The sequence below is a fragment of the Ascaphus truei genome, chromosome 16 (assembly GCF_040206685.1).
Source record: "Ascaphus truei isolate aAscTru1 chromosome 16, aAscTru1.hap1, whole genome shotgun sequence".
Taxonomy (NCBI): Eukaryota; Metazoa; Chordata; class Amphibia; order Anura; family Ascaphidae; genus Ascaphus; species Ascaphus truei.
Window position 1 is genome coordinate 43512981 of NC_134498.1, and position 25733 is coordinate 43538713.

Below are 25733 nucleotides of genomic sequence, written 5' to 3' on the forward strand. Positions count from 1 at the left end.
GGTCAGTCCCAACATCACGAAAAAGTGAACTAATGGCAACGGCGTGTTCTGTAGGTTCCATGTAAGACACCTACAAATGACAAAAATGAAAAAACTAAAACAAGTACAGGCAGGCCTCGGTTATCCAATGGAATCCGTTCTGGAAGTAGCGTTGGATAGTGAAACCTTTGTAAAGTGAGTCCCATGTTAATCAGTGGCGGCGAGCGTTGGATAACGTATTCAGGCGTCGGATAACACATTCCGGCGTCAAAAACCGGCCCGTAGGGTTGCATTGTGAAGCGTTGGATATGCCATTTGTTGAAAAGTGAAACGTTGGATAACGAGGACTACCTGGAGAAGAATTTCTTCTATACATTTATTTTTCTTTTAAAAAAGGTATCCATAGTAACCAAATGCTTTGGCGTATTTATACAAACACCTTGATGATTAATAGCTACAGTGTGAATCTTCAAATGGGTGGAGGACTTGGTCAAAGTTTACTCGTAAATATGCTAAAACTCAAGTAATGTTCTTAGAAGACCAAATAAGTTACGAGAACATTAGAAGACATAGTCCCCTCATACAGAATAAACCCTTGAGATTGATTTATTCTGTTATCATAGGATTGTGTACGACCTGGTGAGAAAATATATCAATTTCCAAGCGGTCCGTGCAAGAATAGCTGGTCGCGGGGGCCTAGTGAAAGTAGGCTGTATACCATTGGAAGTCTACATGGGCTTAACATTACTACAAGGTCTGCAAACCATGTGCTATGACAATTACTTTAGCAGTCTCCACTCATCTTTTTGGATTCTGTATCATGTGTAATCGGAGGAAAAAGTTTGGGCACCAGAAAAAAGGTTGGAGTATAATCTGGGACCCTATGTATTACTCGCTGCAACAGGAGTGTGTGTTGAGTTCAGTAAAGCTTGAGCTTTGATGGGATCCAGTGGTAATGTTTCCAAAACGTTGAAATGTTCTGAAAAATAATACATCCTTACAAATATTTTTGATGCCGTTAATCTCTTACACGGGGTGCTTATATTTGGAATTCATCATCGCTGCCATTACCTTATCGATTGAAAATGACCTGGATCTATAAAGATCTGTCCACTCTATAGAGGTCCTCATCATCCTTCTTGTCCATTGCTCTTGGAATGTCCTTAATGATCTTATCTAACATTTTTCATGAGCTTCTGTAAACTCCCCTTATTCCTCAGAGTGGGGGGTGGGGGGGGATCAGCTTTTCTTCCAAATAAAAAAAAAAAAGGGCATCCGGGATCTTGAAATCTTGTGAAAATAATGATAACTGCATCTGGTCCCGAGCTGGTGACAAGGTCTCTATAACCGGAGCCTTCACACGGTCAAAACAAAGTGTTTGGGGCCGAGCATTTCCCTTGGCAATAGTCATTGCATTCAGAGCAAAACTACTTTGAATCCCTTCACGGAATGTACAAGCGACATCGGTCACACGTTTGGTTTTAGCTACAGCCTTTAGCAGCAACAGGTTCAGAATTCTCAGCCCCCACCTTCCATTCAGGGGTATTACAAGGAGCAGGCGACATCCTCGAAGCCTGAACTAGCAGCACTGAATGAATCAGACATGCTGAGAACTGTAATCCCCTGCAGGTTGTTGTAAATGGATGCCAACAAATTTGCTTCCAACTAGACAAATGTCGGGCCATTGGGAACGTGGGCTAAGGCCCCAAACCTCTCCCTTCATACTAGGCGTTGGTCCCAGCAGCGCTACATACCGACGCAGGCGCTCCTCCGGTGCGACACACATTTTCCCCAGCTGGCGGCTGTGTAAGCTGCGGCTCCAGGAGATGCTCACAGTCAGGCGGTTCTGAAAGCAGCAGCCCCAAGGACGCCGCAGTGAGCCCCACAAACAAACAAAAAAATTAAATAAATGGGCGCAAGAGGATCCAACAGGAAACCCCCAAGCACACGGTACGACAAACAACTGACCAGAGAATAGAGTGAGGAGGTTATGTACCTCAGGTCGGTCCGTGTGTTCCTACCACCAATGGGAGGGACCAAATGCCCCGTGTGTGGTCATGGGGGAGGAGGGAGGAATTACATGATAAATTAAAAAAAAAAAATATATATATATATATATAGAGAGAGAGAGAGAGAGAGAGAGAGAGAGAGAGAGAGAGAGAGAGACGGAGAAACGGATTATTAAGTGATTTAAAAACCTGCAAAAATAATAAAAAATAAATTGAAAAAATATAAAAAGAAAAATCGAACATCCACCTCATGACATGATCTAGACCAGTGGTGGCCAACTCCAGTATTCGAGGGCCACAACTCAGGCTTCGACTGAGCCATCTGCGCTGAAGCAGGGATATACTGAAAACCTGAAGTATTGGTGGCCCTGGAGGACTAGAGTTGCCCACCATTGCTCTAGGCAAAATAAAAAAAAAAACAGTGAAAATTATTTGTGCCTAATTTTATTTAATTTTTAAACAAAACGTCGACTGCCCCTTTAAGCCCCCAGCATGCAGGCTCCTGTGGCACCAAAAAGGGTTAACAAAATAAAGTAATGGAGAGAAGGGCGGGGTGAACTTCATTGTACGGTTGGCCATTGTCCCACAAGCTATAAGAAATGCTGACCAGGCCGACCGAGCGAGCAACACACACCGCGCCGTCCAAATGTTAGGCGGATACACGCAGAACACAGCACATAATGCCGGGAGTTTAACCCCATTCACTGCCAACACGCCTGTGCTACAGAAGGGCTACAATGTGCAAAGCAGCTGTACCACCGGACCTGAGCAGCACACGTACAAACTTGGATCCGCGCCCTTTACTTAGAATACTCTCATTTGGCAATGTGGCCTTACAGAGAATTCAACCTCGTGCAGGGAGCAGCTAATGGTACAATTGCAGGCCAGCTGCAGCATTTTAATGCGCGTTTATAAAACATGGCTACAAACTGGACGCGTCGGCGTACACGAGTTCATATAAACAAGAAGCTAATTGCATTGCTCAGAGATGACTAGCTTTGTACAATATGCGCTGTCCTGTTGCATTGGCTCTCCAGGCAGCATGGTTGTCTCGGCTTGTGCGGTACAGATGTGGTTTGTGCCAGGGGCTATATTCTGGCACCGGTCTGCTGCATCTTGCCACGTGCATCAGGCAGCTACACGAACACCAGCAACAGGGACGGCTCTGCCAAGGTCCGGATGGGACCAGCAGAACCTGCAACAACGCACAGTTCCACACGAGCACAGGAACTGGCAGATTTACCGTTTGTTCACATTTTCTAACCAGGACATGAGTTTTCCACTTCTAGGCCGCCCGCTCAGGTACCAAAAACAGCAACAATAATAATAATAATAATAATAAATAATAGCATGTTCTTGTATAGCGCTGCTAGTTGTACGTAGCACTTTACAGAGACATTTTGCAGGCACAGGTCCCTGCCCCGTGGAGCTTACAATCTATGATTTTGGTGCCGGAGGCACAGGGAGATAAAGTGACTTGCCCAAGGTCACAAGGAGCCGATACCGGTAATTGAAGAAAAGAAACTACTCACTGAGCCCCTCCTCCAACCATACGCGCATACACACAACTTAGAGATGCAAGCCAGGTCAGAAAGCTATAAAAAGATCCAGCTGTATTAGGGCGGGGATTAAATTTATATAAAGGTACCCGTGATTATTAAACACGCAGTCTCACTTAGGACGGTTATTAATGAATGACAGTGGGAGGTTCAGGGATCAAAGACATTTATTTCAGAGGCATCTGGTTTTTATAGCATAGATGGAGTATAAAGCCTTATAAATGTGTAGATATGTCCTAGGTTGTGTGTTGCCTATTAAACAGGAACAACATGCGGGTTTTCGGCACTGGATGAGGTTATAGTATACAGAGCTTTCAAAATCTCACAGACCTCTGCTTGAGGAATAGGTTTGACTGCACTTCTCCAGCACGTGGTAAAAACCATAAAACACTTTGCACCTTATTCTAGTTCCAGGGTTAGAATGTCCTGATACCGGTTGTGTACGGAACTTCCTGATATGTATATCTTTAAAGAAAAAAAAATATATATTCTAAAATGGAGAGGGAGTCGTCCCAGTGATGAGAACCAGACCAAAAAAAAAAAAAAAAGAGAGACAAAATTCTCACCATATATAGCAAATAAAAACCCCACTTGTGAACAACCCTGTCCTTTCCCATTATCTCTTCGCATACAATGCAGCCAGGGATCCTGGGTACCGACATGCAAATGAGCACTCCGAGTGAGTCACTTTTTTTTGCTTCTTGTCCATTTTAACACGGACCCCTATAAGCTTATGCTTGCCGCATTACACAGCTTTTCAGCACAGCCTGGGTTAAAAAAAAAGTACATAAAGCCGAGTAATACGACAGGCATAATGTTATAGGGGTCCATGTTAAAATGGATTCGAAGCAAAAAAGGTGCTCATTTTCATGTAATTTCCCAGAATCCCTGGCTGCAGTAGAAGCACTGTATGCTAGGAGATAATGGGGAAAGGCAGGGCTGCACACATCTGAGACATGTGAATGTGTTCACAAGTGATATTTTTATGTGCTCTAACCAATATATAATATTCTGTACCAAAACGTACTTAAAAACAATAGGTAAACGCTCAAATTTATTTTTTCCCTTGTAAAGCATTGTAACAGGGACTTACCCCTGTTAAGAAACTTGCCTCTGATCCAGCAGTGTGCTGGTTAATTGCATACCAGCAATTAACCAACTCCACCTGGCTGATTAGAGCTCTCAGAAAAAGCCTGTTCTGAGACAGGAAGGGGGATTCCTTAGTCTCACAATTGGGGGCTGAACCAAGGAAGGACAGTTGTCTTGAGCTGCAAAGAGACTGCAGTCTGACAGCAAGACAAAGGGGAACAGACCTCTATACCTGGACAGACATTGCCTTAGCACAGGGGGGCGCAAACTTTTTTCCCTGCGCCCCCCTGACGGCTGTCCCCTCGCTCCCGCGCCCCCCCCAACCCCAATTTACCCGCGCTCCGGCGTAATGACGTCACGTTGCCATAGCAACGTGACGTCACATGACCTCGCAGCGTCATTTTGACGCCGCGTTGCCATGGCGCCGCAGGGAGGAAGCCGCCGGAGCCACGGTAAGTAAGGTTTACAGAGGCCCTGCAGCTCCCCCGGCACTTAATTTAAGTGCCTTCGGGAAGCGCGCGGGGCCTCTGTAAACCCCGCGCCCCCCGTCGGCAGGGTCGCGCCCCCCCTGGGGGTCGCGCCCCACAGTTTGCGCACCGCTGCCTTAGCATACAAGGGTGCTGACCCAGGAGAGCAGAGAAGCCTTCCCCTACAGCTACAAGAAACAGATAAGACTTTCTTATTGGACTGATGTATATCTGTATAAATGTATATATATTTGGGGCTGGTAATTAGCTTAGCTAACCATCCAGAGAGGACTGGACTACATGTGTAGATATTCTCCAAAGTGGAGTAGGTTTACTTTTGCTTAATTTGAAGAATTTTGCTGTGCTAAAGGGACAGGCGCAATAAAGCCTAATTTAAGTTTCACTTTAAAAGGTCTCCATTGCGTACCTCTGAACACGTCTCTTACAAGCATCTTGTACATAAAATGTAAAAATAAAATAAAAAAATACTTAACCCCATCCTTCATGTCCGGTCACAATGTTTCAATACACATCACTCAAATGTAACAGTTACATGTGACTCAGGAGAGCACCGATTTACCTGCACATTCTTCCTGGGTGTCCTCCGTCTCCGGAGTCTGTCGTCCATCTGTTGGGTGTGTAGCCATGATAGTGTCACTAAAAAGAAACAACAAAAAAATAGAAACTGCACTTAGTTTAATTGGATTTCTGGTTTTCAAAATGAATCTTGCGCATTAAAAACGGTTTCCTAAATAAATAATTACTCACTCCTTAAAAAAATAAAGTATATATAATAATAAATATATTAACTATTAACTTAACATAGTGTGTGTGTAAGTGTGTGTGTGTGTGTGTACACCACTCCCTCCCCCCGGGAGTCTGCAGACTATTAGCATTCATGAGAGTACTTGCGAATACCTGTTTTTTTTTATTCTCCCCAGCCTATCTTTTATTGCTTTTAGAGTTTAAGAACGGTTCGAACATCATAAACTTTGAACTGGAATAGTTGGTTTAGCCCAGCTTCTCGCACTGGTTTAGTAGGATATGGAGATACGGTGCTTGGACATGCCAACGAGGTCATTAAAATGAGCCACTTTCAGCGGCATTCCTTATTGGGGTCGGCTTTGCAGCACGTTTCTACTGTACGCTCAACAGCTACTGTAGCAACAGAAATCCAGAGGTGTTAAAAAGAACTACTTCATCAAGCGTTTTGAGTCCCTTTGGGATAAAAGCGATACAAAAAGGAAACCCCATGTAAAAGCAATAAAAATACAGACACAGGATTCAAATATTGGATGTAACACAGAATAGCAAGTTCATTATTATTAATTGTTGAATTGATCAAATACATGGGACGTACGAGGGAGGCTTCCAAAAAGAGTAGGTCTATCTTGTGCTGGTTTTGCTGAACGGCAATCCTACTTGGTTAGAAGCAAATAGGACAAAAGAAACCAGACAAACAAATATATCAAAATAAAACAATAACAATAACAAGTGCACTGTAAAAGAAAATAAAGTGCACTAAAAATTGGTTCATTTGAGCAGCGTGGCCAAAAGCTTGGGTCTCTACAGAAGGTCAACAAGATTCTGGGACCAGTCAGCCGACCTACACCTGTGGATCCAAGTAACAGTGTGGGGGATGTAGGGAGCCAGGTGCTCCTTCTGATAGGGTGGTATGTGGCATAAACGGGTCTGGTTAACCTTGCAGTAGCTGCAGGCGACAGCGCTGTTTAACCCTTTGAGTTCTCCAGGTCATAGGGGACTGGCATTCCAGGGCAGGGCCGCCGACAGATTTCCTGGGGCCCAGGATTAGAGCTTCACCAGTCGTCAAAGCCCAGCAACAGGTCATGTTTTAAGGATATCCCCGCTTCAGCACAAGTTGACGCAGGCATATCCGTACGACCTGACCTATTGGTGGCCCTTGAGGGCTGGAGTTGGCCCCCCTTGTAGTAAACAATGCTTTAGTGGTCATTATGGCCCATTCCCTTGCGTGGACATCATTATAGGTTGATGAACGCATTATCCAAGCTTTTACACACGTTTGCAGGGCCACACCTAGAAATCAGGGCAACCGTAATCCAATGTTATGATCACGAATCCCAATACCTGCAAGTGACAGCATAGCGTGTGCAATAAACTGAACAAAGCAGCAATACGCAGCAGGGCCTCTTCTGCCGGCAGATAGGAACTTCCAGGGAAACCCGTGACCATCTCCGTACATTTAGACAGTTACTGGGACTTTAACTTGCACGATTTACAGGGAATGTTTCCCAGACTAATTCACAACAGTTCCCCAACCCCAGTGTGTGTATATCACTAATGGAAAGCAGCTGCCCGAAATGGATTGTTTTCCGAAATGTAACATGCGGAAATGCCTTTGGTACATGAGAGGGTCAGGCTCAGTCTGTAATTATCCCCCCAAAAAGCCTCTTTAAAAGACGGACAACTTTTCTATACGATTCCAAACCACGGCTTCAATTCTGAGCTTAAAAAGTAGTCATTTGTGACCGAACTGCCAGATGCAGCAGTAGTAAGTATTACTAAAAATGTTCAGACTCAAAGCTTCATTGACTTTAGAGAAGAGACCATCGAGGACATTCGCTTCTGCTAATAATTGCAGCAGCTGACCCGCGATGACCACCAAATGCCCTTTAACCCAGCTAAACACTAACATCGGAGAACTATTGTTGGTCATTATTGCAGGATTAAAGGTCAGCAGGAAATGATACAATATATACACACACACACACACACACACACGCACACACAACCAAAACCAGATAATAGCCTGTGAGTTGGAGTTCGTGTACTGTATGTATGCTGCATCCAAAGGGGATGATGGCCAAGTGACACCATTATGCAGATTCGGGTGGCTGTCAAATCAGTGAGCTTCACTAAACAGAGTCCTAAATGTGTCCCACCCATGTCATATTTAGCCAGAAGCCGGTCAGACTTGTAAGAAGATAGTCAACATCATCACACAGTGCGGCATGTTGATTTTTAGAGTGGACATATTAAAATAAAAAATAAAAAGAAGAAAGCTTTGACTCTTTAATGAAGCAGACTATTTTAAAACACAGCATTGAAGCAGGTGGTCTCCGGACCTTAACCCCGGTAATTTCAGCTCCGAGGACCCCCTGCTTGCGGAGATACAGACCTCGGTAGGGGGTGCCGGTAGCCTCTCCGGTTAGGTAGCAGGGTTCACATAATGGCCGCGTTTCAAAGCTCTCGCGCCTTGCGGACCAATAGGAAGCTGTGACATCATCCAGTGCCCAAAGAGATACCGGCACCCCCTTCGGATGCAAGTATCCTGGGAAGCTGAGGCTCAAAATAATGGGATTCAACCCACCTGGGAGACACCATATGACAATCCTGTATTAAAACACACACACACACACACACACACACACACACACCAGTATTACACCACAAATTCTACTGCTTTTGTTGCACTCTTCCTGTGAAACCTCAAACTGTAAATGTTATAGTATACATGCATATAGTCTGTCCGCCATAGAATCATTTCGAAATGATAACGCAAAAAGTGTGAATAGTTGAAACGGTCATTATTCCAATGTATTGCCCAATGCTTTGTTTACTTTGTCCTACACTTCAAACGCATTGCGTTTGAAGCCATTTGTGCAGTAAAGTTGTTCAGCCGTTGGAGATAACGAAACCAGAACTCTTAAAGAGTCAACAGCGCGTCCTGGAAGAACATGCAAAAGTTGCAGGAAATGTCAACTAAGTATCTGACACCGCAGGCATCCTTCATCCCGTGGGATCTAATATCAAAGGGGCAATGCAGAATTTTATCACTTCCCTTCTCATGTCCCACCCATACTCATAAAAAAAGTACCTGGCAAGGTTATTTGGTTTCTATATGGCATTAAAATGATTATACACCACTTTTAGGGTGTGTCCAGTATATACAAAAAAAGGTAGTGCTGTTTATATACTGGTATTTAACCATGGTCTGGCTAACAACTGGGGGCTTGGCCTGGAGTCTCGGGTCGGGTCTGTGGATAACCATGCAGTCCCAGACTCTTAAGCCTTTATTTATAATGATTCTAGTCCCATTCATTCAGTTAAAAGTGCAATTAATGCCCTTCTTTTACATAGGTTTGAAGGATGGGGGGGGTCCCATTAATTTCAGCTCCGGGGAACCCTTGCTTTCCGAGATACAGACCTCCAAACAGGGGGTCCGGTTTCTCTGCAAAGGTTTAAAGACCCCGGTCGCGCGGGCCAATAGGAAACCGCAGCCGGATGATGTCACGGCTTCCTATTGGCCCGTAGGGCGCTGGAGATTAAAAACTCTGCCATTACATGAACCCTGCTAGCCAAGTGGCTACTGGCACCCCCCTGTGGGAGGTCTATCTCCGGAAGCAGGGGGTCGCCCGGCGTTGAAATGATTGGAGACCCCTGCTCTTCTTCAGCACTGGGAAGATTAGCTGCATGTTAAATAGGAGCCATAAAGTTACTGAAACTGACTAACATCTAATGGGAACATTGTGACCCCAAGCGCTTTGTTTTCCCATCAGCTGGTGTCACGGTGCAATGCAATACATCTCTCACATCTGATGCAGCGATTGTTGTTTGGAGCAGTGGTTCTAAACAAGCATGTGGCGTTCGATTCCTGCCCGAGACATGAAGGGCATTATCTCCATGTGCCGTCCCAGTATGTACTGGAAGACAAGAGATACGGATCTCAGTTTCTTCCCAGACAAAATATCAATAATTAAGAGACGTCAAGGAACAGGATTTGTTAGCCACTGACATGAATGGCCTGCAAGAGGCTTTACAGCTGTGCATGACACCTTATGTTAGGAGACCACATGCTAGGTCTACCTAGCACTGGAAACCACCCCTAAACCAAACACAGAACACCTGGGGATCACCCCTAAACCAACGCAGAAAACCTGGGGATCACCCCTAAACCAACAAAGAACACCCTTAAACCAACACCGCAAACCAAGCAAGGTACAAGAACATTTGAAGTACAATTTATTTATTTATTTATTTATAAAATATTTTACCAGGAAGTAATACATTGAGAGTTACCTCTCGTTTTCAAGTATGTCCTGGGCACAGAGTAAAACAAATAATACATGGTTACAAATACAGTTACATAAATGAACAAGGTATACATTTATATACAAGACATTGCATGCACAGTTAAAGAAAATATATATTATGAGCTTATGAAACAGTTACAGACCAGATTAAAGTGTGAGACAGCCTTAGATTTGAAAGAACTTAAGCTGGTGGTGGATGTGAGAGTCTCTGGTAGGTTGTTCCAGTTTTGGGGTGCACGGAAGGAGAAGGAGGAACGTCCGGATACTTTGTTGAGTCTTGGGACCATGAATAGTCTTTTGGAGTCTGATCTCAGGTGATAGGTACTGCATGTGGTAGGGGTGAGGAGCTTGTTCAGGTAGCTGGGTAGCTTGCCCAGAAAGTATTTGAGGGTGAGACAGGAAAGGTGAACTTTGCGCCTAGACTCTAGTGATGACCAATCTAGTTCTTTGAGCATTTCGCAGTGATGTGTGTTGTAGTTGCATTGGAGAACAAAACGACAAATTGAATTGTAGAGGGTGTCAAGTTTGCTAAGGTGGGTTTGAGGAGCCGAGCCATATACTATGTCTCCATAGTCAATAATTGGCATTAGCATCTGCTGTGCAATACGCTTTCTGACCAGGAGACTTAGGGAGGATTTGTTCCTGTAAAGTACCCCTAGTTTGGCATAGGTCTTGGTTGTCAGGGTATCAATGTGCATCCCGAATGTTAAGTGGGAGTCAAACCATAAGCCCAGGTATTTAAAACTAGTGACAGGTGTTAGGGTGGTTTTAGCGTTGGTTCTAATCAGGAGCTCAGTCACTGGAAGCTTTACAAATTTAGTCTTGGTCCCAAATACCATTGTTACAGTCTTGTCAGTGTTTAAAAACAGTTTGTTTTGGGAAATCCAGTTTTCGAGTCTCAAAAAGTCAGACTGAAGTATGTGTTGAGGGTCAGAGAGGCTATGGCTGTGTGCATACAGGATTGTGTCATCTGCATACATGTGTATTGAGGCTTCCTTACAAGCTGTGGGAAGATCATTAATGAACACTGAGAAGAGTAGGGGCCCCAGAACAGAGCCTTGCGGGACACCACAGGTGATATCCAGGGGGTTGGAGTTAGAGCCTGAGATGGACACATGTTGGGATCTTCCTGATAGGTAGGACTGAAACCAGTTTAAAGCATGTTTCCCTATTCCAGAGCTCTGGAGTTTGTTAAGCAGGATAGCATGATCAACTGTGTCAAAAGCCTTTGCAAAATCTAGGAATACTGCACCAGTGAGTTGTCCCCGTTCCATTCCACACTGGATTTCATTGCAAACTTTTAGCAGGGTAGTTACGGTGGAGTGTTTGGGACGAAACCCAGACTGGAATTGGCTAGGGAAATTTGTCTTGGTGTAGAACTCGCTTAATTGGGAGTGGACACATTTTTCCATAACTTTGGATAGAATTGGGAGAAGTGAGATTGGCCTGTAGTTTGAGACAGTGTTTTTGTCCCCACTTTTGAAGATTGGGACAACTCTGGCAGTTTTCCAGGTCTTAGGGATATGGCCTGCAGACAGGATAGAGTTGACTATCGACGCAATTGGTTTGGCAATGGCTGGGGCACCAAGTCGTAGGAACCTAGATTGTAGTAAGTCGGGTCCACATTGGCTGCTTAGTTTTAGTTTGAGGAGCGCTTGTGTAATCTCCTCTTCAGATACTGGGCTAAATTGAAAATTGTGGGCAGTGTTGGGAGGGGGTGGGACTATAGGGGTACTCCCAGGATGAGATTCAGGTTTGGGGTTTGTGCTGCGTTTCGCTAATAGGTTAGTGGCACACCCCACAAAGTAATCATTGAATGCATTTGCAATGTCAGTGGGGTTTGTCAGAGTAATATCCCCCTTAGTGATATTATCCTCCTTTATTTGTAAAGCGCCAACATATTCCAGAGCGTGGTACAAAAGTGACCTTAATGGAAAGACACCAGGACAGACGAGCACAAACCGATGCAGAAAGGAATGAGGGCCCTGCTCCTGAGAGCTTACACTCTAGAGCAGGAGTGGCCAACGCCAGTCCACAAGAACCACCAATAGGTCAGGTTTTCAGGATATTCCTGCTTCAGCACAGGTGGCTCAATCGACAACTGAAGCAGGGATTTCCTGAAAATCGGACCCTTTGGTGGCCCTTGAGAATTGGAGTTGGTCAACCCTGCTCTAGATACTAAAACATACGGAGAATCATTATTCAGTGCAGAAATTCATATTTTTCAGGCATGAAATACTCGTTGAAAAGGATACTAGCAGTTCTATGTTACAACACCTTAACATCTCGTCTCAAATGCTCTCCTCAGCTAGCCCCATTCTTAGGGGGTCTCCTTATTTTCAGTGTTAAACCTGACGCCGGGTAGCAAAATAAACAAGCAGTCAATTCCAGGACATGTGAAGCTAGCCCGATTTCCTGCATCGGGATTTATTTTCTGGCATGAAAGACTCAATTTTTTTTTTTTAAAGCACACACAGTGTGTTATGTTCATTCCAGTATTTGCAAAGGGAATTTAAAAAATGTGCTTTGCATCCAAAGTCATGTACAACCGGCCTCATGAAAACGTTCCAAGATGAATACAGGGAGAAAAATGACAAACTATAGGAAAAGCTTTTTTATAACAGGAGAGCTGAAATAGTTATAATAAAAAAGGTCTTACAGCAGTGCTTCCAAATTGAAGAATTTGAGCACAAAGTGCCAAATTAATCATACCTTTATACCCAACTTGGGAATCTTTAGCATAAGGAGGGGGGGAATAAAAAATTAACAAGTAGCAGATGTTCCTAACCATTAATTATGGTGGACATGACCCTTTAAAAAAGGAGCAATCCAAGGGGTGATTTTTTTTGTGTGTGTGCATAGGATGGAAGCACGGGGTCTCCGGAGCTGAAAACCGTTAATTTCAGCTCCGGAGGCCCCCTGCTTCCGGAGATACAGAGCTCCGTAGGGAGTGCCGGTCGAGCAGCTCCGGTTGCGTTAGCTGGGGTTTAAAGCCCCCACGTCACGTGGACCAATAGGAAGCTGCACTGATGACATCACGGCTTCCTATTGGCCCACAGGAACTTTGAAAAAACGGTAGTTAAGTCAACCCTGCTAGCTGAGCCGCTACCGGCACCCCATACTGGGCCAAGTACCCCCAGAGGCATGGGGCCCGGAGCTAAAATGAATGGGGTTCAGCAGCGGAGACTCCCTGCTTCAATCCTATGTAACAAAATAACATTTGCAGAAACAAGTCGCCTGCTTGGATCGCCTCCAACTTCTTTGCATGTATACACACACACACACACACACACACACACACACATCTACACAAAAGTTTGTGAACCACTTTAGGATTTTTACATATTTCCCGTTTCAAACGTTATTAGATGTTAACCCAAGTCCTAATAGATAAAGTTAGCCTGATCGAACAAATGACAAAGACCATGATACTTTCTCCAACATTTGTTTATCCAGAAATGACATAACATTCAATATCTGTGTGTGAAATCGTATGTGAACCTTTAGATTCGGCGCCACCTTGAGCATCAAATGACGTCAACTAAATGTTTCCTGTAAGTGCCGGTCAGCCGCTCATATCGGGTTTGAGGAATATTGGCCCAGTCCTGCTTACAGAACGGCTTGGACTCAGTGACATTTGAGGGCTTCCTTGCATGGACAGCTCGCTTCAGGTCCTGCCACAACATCACACTTCCACCAACATACCAAGGCGAGAGTGGCCTGCAGACCCTTGAGGGTTACTCTGGGGTTCATTGTGACTTCCTGGATGATTTGCCGGGTTTGTTCTTGGAGAGTTTTTGGTAGGACGACCACTCCTGGGTAGAGCGACTATGGTCCTGAACTTTCTCCATTTGTATACTGTCTGACAGCGAATTGAAGGAGCCCCAAATCCTTAGAAATAGTTTTCTCACCACATACACCGTCTCACCTGAAGCTTAACATATCCAAACAGAATACACCCCCTTCCACCCAAAGTCTCCATAATACCACAATCTCATCAACACCCCAAGCCCACTGCCTAGGGGTCAGCATAGACACTGCCCTAGTCTTCATTCCTCACATTCAGCCCTTTAACAAGCCCTGCTGTCTCCACCCCCGATATAGCGCTTGGATACACCTTCTCACTCATGACGCAACTAAAAACCTAATTCACTCATCTTTTCCCACCTTGACTAATGCAACCTTCTCCTAGCGGACATTCCCCATGTCTGCCTGTCTCTACTCCAAATCCATCCAAAATGCTGCTGCCAGACTCCTCTACCTCACTCACTGCTGCACTACCCAAATTCCTACACTGGCTTCCCATATCCTCTAGAATCAAATGTAAAACCCTAGCTCTGATTTACAAAGCGCTCAACGACGCTGCCCCCCCCCCACTTACATATCAGCTTTCAACCCCAAATATATCCCTAAATGCTCCCTTCATTCTGCCCATGACATCTGCCTCTCTTCCTCTCACTCCCACCTACGAGGCTCCTCCAGTGCTGCCCCCTTTTTCTGGAATTCCCCCATCACGCACCCCAGAATTCAAACATTTAAAATAAAAAACACACACACACACCTCTTACCTTTTTAAAGGAAGCCTATCTGGCGTACGTCTAAGGCTAAGGCCCCGCTCCCTCAGTCAGCGCGCCCGCACTGCAGACAGGCGGCGCGCTGACAGACACAGACCGCGATATGCGGTCCGTAGGGAGCCGGGGCGGGAGTGGGAGGGAGGGGGGCGGGATCTGATCGTGGTGCCGTCCACCCCCCCACACACATACATATATACACACACATACATACATACATACACACACACACACACACACTTTAACCTGCAGCTCCTTCCCTGCTCCCCGCCCATGGCGCCTCCCATCTAGCTCCTTCCCTCCCCATTGGCTGACTCGCGTACCATGTGACGCGTCGCCGCACGGGAACACAATTCTCTGGTATCCCCTGCTGGCAGACGCGTCACAGTACATAGTCCGTTGGCAGTGAGGAGGGACTGGGACCGGATCGAGAGGCTAAACAGCAATAGTGAGTTGCGCTCACACGGCCGCCCGCGCCACAGGGCGCAGCGGGTCCCAGCTCTAACATTCAACACCCCCGCTAACCCTATTGGGAGCAGCTGTGTGGCTGAGCAAACTCTACACCAACACCCATTAACATCCTCACCCCCAAAGCTTAATAGGATCAGCTGTGCGGCTGGACCGTACCCCACCCCGAGACACACTCCGTCCCACAATGAGTGGCCACTTTACCTTTTGTTCCAACACTGCCCCTTATTCCCTCTAGAGTGTAAGCTCTCAGGACCAGGACCCTCATTACCGGCTGTATGGAGTTTCTCCTTATTTGGTGTATCATTCTGTGTATGTAATATACATACCTCTGTACACCCATTGTACCGCAACGCGGAATATGTCGGCGCTTTACAAATCAACGACAATATTATACACACAAACACCAGCAGTTATTTGCCAGTTACATAAGATAGTTAAGCTACAAGTCACACAGGGCACCACGCTTAGAAATAACATCAAAAACACACTGCTTTAAGACCGCGCTCCGCGGAAACCTCCTCCACAAGCCAGCAGCCTACGCTGCGCGAGCACGGCTATCTCTCACCATCTCTCACCAGGAGGATCCCTCATGCCGTTGTGGTTCGAGAGCTACAGTAGGTGCTTCCTCTGCTCCGAGGGTTTATCCCATAATGGAGGTCCTCATACTTTATTTCATGATCGTTTAAGCGCGGCAGGGGAGGGAAACCCACACACACGTGAACAGAAGACACCTATAGGAGCAAGGAAACACGTGACCAACTTCTCTCACCACCTTGAAGTCAAACCTCAAATTAACATTTCTATAGCCCAGACCAATTTTACTGTCCCCCAACACACACACACACACAGCCACTGGGGCCTGCCCCAAAGAGGACTGTGTGGTGGTGTGTGGCACGTGCCGCCGTGACCGGGGACTCAGCCTAAGTCTCCCAACCAACATACTGCTTAGATTGTAGCCTCTCCAGGGCAGGGGTTTATCTGGTCAGATTTGGTTTGCTGCATTAGAATTTCCTGTACCGTCTTTTTTTTTTAAAGCACTATACAAATAAAAGATATACATACTTCCCCAGGAGTTACGCCAGCCAGCCAACACTCTGCAGACTCAATGGATGTAATCCAAATAATCCGGCTGCAGAAGTTCACGGGTAACTTTCTGTGGTCAGGAAAGCCCAGTTTGCATGGACAAGGTGTGCACGTGAAAGTATTTCCCCCGTCACTGGTCAATCAGCAGCTCCTTTTCAGAACCAAACTGCTCTTCCCCCCCCATCCCCCCCAACCTTATGAAAAGAAGTGTATACTGTACTTTGGTACGCCTCAAACTACTTTTAGAGGGTTAACCCCTTTCTGCCAGATTGGAAAGGAACGCGTTGCCTGAACGCAAACAAGGATATGCATTTCTGGTTGCAAATAGGCATTAAATTGGAGCCAAGGACAGAGATTAATATCTTGACTCAGGCAAGAGTAAAGTGCTTTATTCGTCAATTTGCTTGTGCCATGGATTTTATTTGGGGAGTGGTTTCATTGTTTAAAGGTTACATTAACCTCTGTGCCGGAGAGAAGCAAGAGAGGGTTAAAAAAAAAATGGTATTTTTAAAAACACACTGCCACCAGTGCAAAAATGATGGAAACTAAAACATTGACATGGTATTAAGGAGCAAGTTGCTTTATCTCAAGTCTGAACTCCAAAGAGATGTCTTTGATTGACGAATTGCAGAAAAACGTGAAAACCACCCAAATTAGGCGGTTTTTTGGGGACTCTGGGGAGAGCTCCATTTTAACTTCCTGGACACTTCATATTGTCAAACACTTACTGTACATCTCCTGAACAAAAGCATCAGATTTAAAATAAACCTAAAAACATGGGTTGGAAACGATAAGAAGGGATCTTGCAAGAAAAAAAAAAAAGTGAACAAATACACAAAATCAGTGATCAGCGCTCAGTCCTGCTTTATGTTGTATGAACGAGCAGGCCGTTTTAGGAATCCACATAACCAGGATTTGGGATCAGGACAGAGATGTAACCAATGATGTGGATAAGAAAAGTGCCTTCCGCTATCAATTATACAGACTATAGAGATTATTTTTGTATTGTTTGAAACAATACAAACAGATTAAAGATAGTTGTGTTTCTGTATCGCCAATTCTTGTTTGGTTTCATCATCTCTCTCTCTCTCTCTACACAAAGAGATTCCTTATTTGTGTCATCAAATTATTTGACTCGAGTGCAAAACTACAGAACTACGGTCCATAAAATAAAAATAGATTTAAAAAAACACAAATAATAAAAAAATTAAAAAAAACAGGTTACCCACAAGTACATATCTACTGTACATTGCTCTCCAAAAGGTAAAATGCGTACCCATGGCTGCGAAATACTGTAAAAGTCCTTTAATGTATTGTACACGTGTATTCTAATAGATCACAGGACATTTAAATAAAAATACAAAGCAGACACTTTAAGTCAACTGATCAACATCTGAGTTATAGGTTTACAATTCATCTACTTTAAATCTAAACCGAATTATTTATTTATTTATTTATTTATTTATTTATTTATTTATTTATATATATATATATATATATATATATATATATATATATATATATATATATATATATATATATATATATATATATATATATATATATATATACACATTTTTTTTTTTAAATGTAAAGGGTGATGCAGTTTAGACCACTTAACCATTTTGCTACCAGAGTGGCCAGCGAATCGCTCGCTCGACTTAGTTTCAGCCACTCTGCTGTAAATCGCAGACGGAGACGAAATGCTCCAGCAAGCCGCAGCAGAACAAAAGATCCAGTGTCACTTACTTTTTACCTTTCAGGAGACAACTATAAAAAGCAGACATGGTCTCTTGCATCCAGTTACCGCATGCCTCTCCTGTGCCTGCCAATGGTCCTCAGGGCGACCCAGTCCTGCAAATGCCCACACATACAGCACCTAGCATGTCCAGAGAAAAGTTCCTGCTAAGAGGCCAGGCCCATAATCTCCCTGTAACTGTGGATGAGGGAGGCAGAGCCAGTTCCCTAAATGGGTAGGCTCAGAAACAACCTCCCCTTTTCCATTCCCTGCTCCTCTCTCTGCTGTGAAAACGGATTCCCAAGTGCAGAATACCATGCATTGTTTAAGGGTCTTCCTTAAGGCTAATGACTAGCTATGAGGTCATTACAAAGGTAGATTTGGAGGACAGATGTGGGAACACTGTGGACAGCTTTTGCACGTGTAATAATAATAATAATAATAATATATTTTTTTAAACTGCGCTGCTTTCTACACTACGCGTTTACAAATGGAAACCATGATAATCCGCGAAGCGAGATTTCCATTTCGGGCAGTAAACTCACAGGACAGAATATTTCCCTATATACTGTACATTTAGCAATTAAACAGCAGAATATTACATTTGTAGGTGAGCAAATGGTAGAGATTGCTACTACAGAGAGACTTTAAAGACGCGATACGAACTTTGTTTTAAGTTGAGTAATCATTAATCTAAGAGTTACAATCAAGAACGTGAATGACACACACTTAAAATATAATGTATAACCCTGTTCATTTAATGCAAAACCGTGTGTGCTCACCATAACTCTCTGCCCAGGGACATATTTGAAAACGACAGGTAACGCCGAAATGTATTATTTCCTGGTTAAACATTTTATAAATAAAATGTAAAAAAAAAAAAGTTGAGTCCAACTTTGGAAGTACATTTTCAATCCGAGGAAAATTTGAGTCAATTCATGGACAACTCAACCTTGAGTTCTTTACATAAATGGGTTTTATTTTGTTTGTTTTTATAAAAAGACACCTGGGCAAACTGGAGTTTGCAAATAATAATAAATAATAAATCTGCATTAAAGAAAAAGAAAAAAAAACAACGTTAGAGAAACTCAAAATTGCCAGATGTTCAAAGTCCAAAACCAAATTGGGAGTTCAAACAGAACCAAACTCCGAAAAATTGTTAGAACCAACATACGAGACACACACACACACACACACACACACACACACACACGAGAATCCCTGGTCAACAACATCATTAGAAATACTTATTTTTGTTTTAAATAGAATTGTGCAGGGGTGTCAAACTCAGTCATCAAGGGCCACCAAGAGGCCAGGTTTTATGGATATCCCTGCTTCAGCACAGATGCTAAAGCAGAGATAGCCATAAAACCTGGCCTGTTGGTGACCCTTGAGCACCGAATTTGACACCCCTGGAATTGTGGGTTTTTTCTTATAATGTTACTTTCTGCCAATGTGTGACAGAATTTCTACCCCACAGAAAAACCACTAGAGACAGGCGAGAGTGACATGCAAACACAGGTCTTCTGCCTTCCAGACACTGCCGCAAAGTATATTTTATATTCCTCATGCACCAAATACATAAATGGTTAATATGTAACATGTTTGGTCTCGGCCTACAAAAGGGTTAAAATACAGAGCTCTGTAAACAGGAATGGTTTGAGACTACAGGTGCATCTGGAGACAGAGCGGAGGCACTGTGCCATCTGGATCGGGAGAGGGAACAATCCACTTCCATCCAGGACAGTAAAACTGCTGCACAATTGACCATGTTTGGTCATCTTTGCAAAATTATGAATATCTTCATTTCCTCATTGAACAATGCTGGTGTCCGATTAAACCCCAGTTTACGGGTGGATATTAAAGGGGCAATCACTGATATTTATGGTAAATAAAATAAAAAATGTCTCAAAACACAAATAAATACCCATCACCTTATTAGTCTGTAAAAAGCCTTTAAACGGCCCAGAGAATAAATCCTTTATATTTCATTCGTTGTTTTTTTCTTGCATAGCGCAGACGGTGTACACCATGCTGTACATAGAACTGTTGCAGGCCTGAGTTCCTGCACCCCAGAGGTTACAATCTTATTCTTTTTGTTGGTGCCTGAGGCACAGGCAGATAAGGTGACCTGCCCCAGACCACAAGGAGCCGACACCAGGATTTGAACCAGGTTCCCCTGCTTCAAACGCAGTGTTATTGTTTACAGAGTCAGTGTCTTTACTCACTGAGCCGCTCCTCCAGAGACAGCGAACGTACACGCACCTAAGCGAGGTAAATGTAAGGCCGAGTCCATAGACGGACAGGCCGTGCTGAGGCGTGCAGACGCTCCGCGCTGAGCCCCTGCATCCTCAATGAGGATGCCTTGAGAGGGGGCTCACGAGAGCGTCCGCAGGCGTACTAACGAGATGGAGGTTTCAGCCGAGCGCCAAGCTGTTTTTCAGTGCGCTGTCGGCTGAAAACCTCCAATCACAGCACAGCAGCGTCACGGCGCCGTGACGTCGGCACCGTGACATTGACGTCAGTGCGTCGTGGGCGATTGGCCCAGCGACGTCACTGCCCCGCCTCCAACCACCTCCCCCTGGCTCCCTTCGCGCACGCTGGCTCGCCTGCAAGTCCGTGCAATCGCGCTGACTGAAGCAGGCGAGCCTCAGCGTTAGCGCGCCTCCGCTCTCCTCACCCCTCTATGGCCCGGGCCTGAGGCTGTATAAGGGTGTTGTCAGTACTACATAGTCCATATTTAATCTGTGACATTAAAGCAGCAAAACACCTGGCACTACATCTTTTTCTTGATTGAAGCAGGGGGACTCCGGAGCTGAACCCCATTCATTTCAGCTCTGGGGACCCCCTGCTTCCAGAGATACAGACCTCCGTAGGGGGTGCCTACTCAGCGGAGATTAAAGCCCCAGTCACGCAGCACCGGATGATTCCACGGCTTCCGATTGGCCCGCGTGACATTTAAGCCACGCCATTAGGTTAGGCACAACGTTTCTCTGTCTGCGCAGACGCCGGCACCGTTGCGGAGGTAAGCATCTCTGAAATCAAGGGGTCCCCAGAGCTGAAAGGAACGGGGGGGGGGGGGGGGGGTTCCGCCCCGGAGGACCCCAGCATCAATTCCGTTTTACTGCTTTAAGAAGCCAAGAATTTATTTTAAAAAAGTGGTTTTGGAAACGGATCGCCAACGCCAGTTATAAAAACTAAAAAAATAAATAAGTAAATACACTTTTCAATAATAAAAGAAGAGAGATCTGTCAAGGTCAGTGAAAATAAGCACCCCCCTTCCCCCCACACCCCCCAACCAAAAAAAGAATGAATTACATGTGTGGGTGACGAACATACAAATCTACTCTTTGCAAATTCTCCTGTCCAGCGTTCATCCATTTGGGCCGTACAATCCAGGTTAATCTTATTTTGGGAGATCTAAATAAACAAGACATGGTACTTTTCAATGTCAAAAAAAAAAATAATTCAGAGCAAAGTTTGCATCATTTCAAAACGGCAGCGTTTCCTTGGGGTGAAATACTCCATATGGCAAAACTGACCCAACTCTGAACTCGCAATGTGCTTAGAAACAAGAGAAAAGAACATCACGTGTAATGACAAGATTTGCTATGTTCCAGTAAAATATAAAAACAATTAAAAAAAAAAAAAAAAAAAGGAAGTGTTCTACATTTTTAATCCACCCCTCGTCTGCACGGAACAATTAACCCTTCAGTAGGAAGAGGCCCGCAATATTTTTGCTAGGCAGAAAACTGGGATCGAGACATCTAAACTATAAAAGGAAATCCTGAGCTTAGAGAATCGCCCATTCAACATTTAATGAGAAACAGCAGTTACAGCTTTAATGAATTAGCATTCCTCTCCTGATTTCCCTGTGCATGGTGGTTGACACAGATCTGTGCATTGAATTCTAGGTTTACCTTCATCTGTAATTGCCAAATCTAGCCACAGAGAAACCTGTGTCTGCGTGCCATTTTGAAATGTTTCCAAGCACATTCCAGTTCACAAGCTCTTAAATAGTTGTTATATTTGAACCCTCGGTATGAGTTTAAAAGCGCTGTGTATCCTACAAGTTCTTAATAAGGTGAACGGACAGCTTGTATATTACAGCAGCACATCTGGTTTGGGGAGCAGTGAGGGAATTCTGCACACACTCACAACCCGCAGGCAGGGCCGACACAAGAGTTTCATGCGCTCTAGGCGAAACTTAAAATTTGCACCCCCCCCCCCAAAAAAAAATAAACAGTGACGTAGCTATCGGGGCTGTGACCGCACCCCAACGAGATGCAAAATAAAACTAGGGTGCCAACATACCGGACAAAAAAGGAAAAAAAATATTATTATTATTAATGCGCCCCTAGGACCTGTGCCTTAGGCCATGGGGGCGCAAACTTTTTTCCCTGCGCACCCCTGCCGGCGGTCACCTCACCCCTACTTACCTCGACTCAGGCGTCATGTTGCCATAGCAACATGACGTCAGATGACGTCGCTGCGTCATTTGACGCCGCGTTGCCATGGCGACACGTATGGAGCCAAGGCAAGTAAAGGTTTACAGAGGCCCTGCAGCTCCCCCGGCACTTAATTTAAGTGCCTTCGGGAAGCGCGCGGGGCCTCTGTAAACCACGCATCCCCCGCAGGCAATCTCGCGCCCCCCCCTGGGGGTCGTGTTCCCCAGTTTGCGCACCGCTGCCCATGGCGACCGCCTAGGTTCGCCTCATGTACGGGCCGGCCCTGCCATAGGAAAGATGAACATGCAGCAGCATTGTATAATGATATAAAGTATCCCCTTAGTGCACCCAGGATGAAATTCACTTTGAAAACAGCATTTTCCAGCAGTTTCTGATCTTCACCAAATAGGCAAGTTTTTGGAACTCATTACAGGGTCCAAAATGAAGACCGTTAGTATTGTAAAATTGGGATTAGTATACCCAAACATACATTTCAGCTTCCCTTCCCATGAACTGAAAATAACAGATAGATGCCTTCTCACTCCAGAGATTTATTTCAAGTCAACGTTTCTCTTTCCCATTACAGAAGGGATGTGTGAAGGCCTCAGAATGCAAAATGATTGAAACAAAAAATGACACACACACACACACACACACACACGGGATGCATCGTTCAACGGTACTCTGATTCACAAACCAAATGCTGTAAAATACACCATTTTTGTGGTATTGGATGGGATGTGGCTTAACATCTGACAATATAACGATTGGCATTTCCTGGGAAATACCAGGACCCGGAATTACTGTCAACTATATCCCATTTGTTTGGCCATATGACCATCTGTGCAAATAAAAGATAGAAAATACTGGTCACACAGAAGATACACACTGTGAATAATCTGTGATAAGTGAATTATTGTTGTGATGAGCAGCTCCTTTCCCATATATGGGACTATAATCTCCCCCAGCAAGGGGAAGACCGCTTCCCAGCATATTAAAGGCAGGGGTAAACGAGCAATTAATACCGCAAGTATTTTGGGAACCAGGAAGGGAGAGACATTTCAGAGCTAAAAATAGTACGGGTCAGCTCTGAAGGAGTCTGCAATTTGAAGAGAAGAAAAAAAAATATATAAAAAAAAAAAATGCATACACTACCCAAACCGAGGTTACCATAAATTAACAGCACATTATCGCGGGTAAGTGAAGAAAAAGGTTTATGTAGCAAAAAGAAAGATCTCCATATCAGTCCAAAATGCTCAGCATTACGGCTTTCAGATAAGAGGTATCCGTCTCATCCTGATTCTTGTTAAAGAGGCAATCCAAGCAGCACTTAAAAAAATAAAACATTTTTTTTTTTTTTTTTTTAATATATGCAGCCTCCGATTACCTTTATTGAAAACTAATGACCAAAGCTGCCAAATCGATTCATTCGCCCATGATTGTTCAGCAATGATCCTGCTTCCCAGGGTTCACTAAATGGCCGTCTTTCAGTTTCAAATCAATCCAGTCAGGGTAACGCAGCAGCTACAATCTTTCCTGATATTACTAAGGACACCTTATCTATTGTTACAGTTTGCAGCTCAAACTGCTGGGAACATTGGCAACAAATGATCACAAACAGCAAAGTGTGACAAAGATCTTGCACTGCTGGGGAGGAGGGCTAAAACCTGCTACAGAAATCAAAGGATGATCAGTGTATTAAAACTCATTAACAAAATGGCATTGAGTTGAATAAAAAAAAATAATAATACTTACTACATTATCTAAAACAATAGAACTGTTTTTTGTTTCTTTTAACCACACATGTAGGATATTGAATGGTTTGCTCCTTTAATGGAAGATTAAAATGTACCGGCCATGCAACTTCACAGGCTCTTCAATGCTTCTACACAAAACATATTCCTAAAGAACGCTCATGCTGGTTCAGTACCAGATATCAACACATTAGGCCTAAAGTGAGACACCCCCACCCCCCATATAAAATTAAACAGCTGTCACCCTTTGGTCTCATTCTGGTTTATGCTTTACCTAAATCCAGCTTGTTTCCCAGTTCCACATCCTGCCCGTTCTTACCTGGTCTCTCCAAATCCTTTGCCATTCCTGGCTGTAGATGGCACCGGTACGGTGTTTACCCATCTCTGGATTTCAGCCCCAGTCTACGAGTTCTCTACTTCTACAAACCTGAATTAATTAGTTTAATTATGTAGTGAGGTTCAGCCTTTTGTTGCCGGAGCCAAGTAAACGTACTTCAGCCGCCTCCGGCAGTGTAGAAGTAAAACAAATATGAAAGGAAGATGCCATTTGGAGCTGTAGCCCCATGGGCCTGGCTGATGTTTCATACAAGCATCCAAGGCATAAGCCATAGGAAATCATGTATACATTTAATTAAAAGATTAGATTTAAAACATACCGACCACGGGCAAGAGGTCTGCTTGGTGTTGTTGGTGCTGGTGTAGACAAGGCCTTAGGCTGAGACCATGGTCAGCGCTTATCCGCTGACGCTAGTCAGTGAGCCCCTGCAGCCACAATGACAGCGGCTTTAGCAGGGGCTCGCGCACGCTTCCGCAGGCGTGCGGAAGCGTAGCCGCCAATAATTTTTTAGTTTACGCACTCACCGGAGCGCAGGGCCGGTCACGTGAGTGGTTAGCCCAATGAGGGCGAACCAGCTCTGTGACGTCACTGGCCCGCCCCCCCGACACGCCCCCGGACGGCGCGCAAACTAAAGCCAGGGAAAGCACCCGCTTTCCCTCAGCCTCCGCGCGGCTGAATTCTCTATGGACTCAGCCTTAGGCCTCGGACATAGTGCACTGAGCGTCGCTGAGCAGTGCTCTCGCTTGCTGACGCTCGCACTACCAGGAGCTTTTTGCTGTCCTGACAGAGGAGACAGCAAGCGCGCTTGGGAGGCGGGTATCACTGTGTGTGTGTGTCACTTGGTAGCTGTCAGTGTGTGTGTGTGTGTCACTTTGAAGTGTTCTGTGTGTTTGTATGTCACTGGGGAACGTGTGTGTGTGTGTGTGTGTGTGTGTATATTATATAATATTTTAAAAAAATTTAAAAAAAAAAAGACATGTGATGAGAATAAATTATTTATTAGCATTGTGCAACTTTGATAAATATATTCACGCAAGCACGCACGCACGCGCAAACACACACATACACACATACATACATACATACACACACAAATACACATTATATATACACACACACACGGACACACACACACATGCATACACATATACACACA

General features: G+C 44.5%; 1 protein-coding gene across 7 annotated transcripts in view; it reads right to left on the minus strand.

Moving 5' to 3' along the window:
- The window catches only part of KIAA1210 (KIAA1210 ortholog), a 52050-nt gene that overhangs the window by 20029 nt on the left and 6288 nt on the right, over positions 1-25733 (minus strand). The window contains exons 1-3 of one of the 7 annotated variants that reach the window (XM_075573341.1): positions 18050-18250; positions 15783-15948; positions 5684-5760 (exon numbers count right to left, since the gene is read on the minus strand). In XM_075573341.1, coding sequence (XP_075429456.1) covers positions 5684-5760; positions 15783-15808 — 103 coding nt within the window. In that variant the 5' untranslated portion in view covers positions 15809-15948; positions 18050-18250. Of the gene's footprint in view, positions 1-5683; positions 5761-15782; positions 15949-16279; positions 16424-18049; positions 18252-24559; positions 24579-25733 lie in introns of those variants that run through there. The other 6 variants (XM_075573345.1, XM_075573342.1, XM_075573340.1 and 3 more) reach the window with 6 other exon arrangements.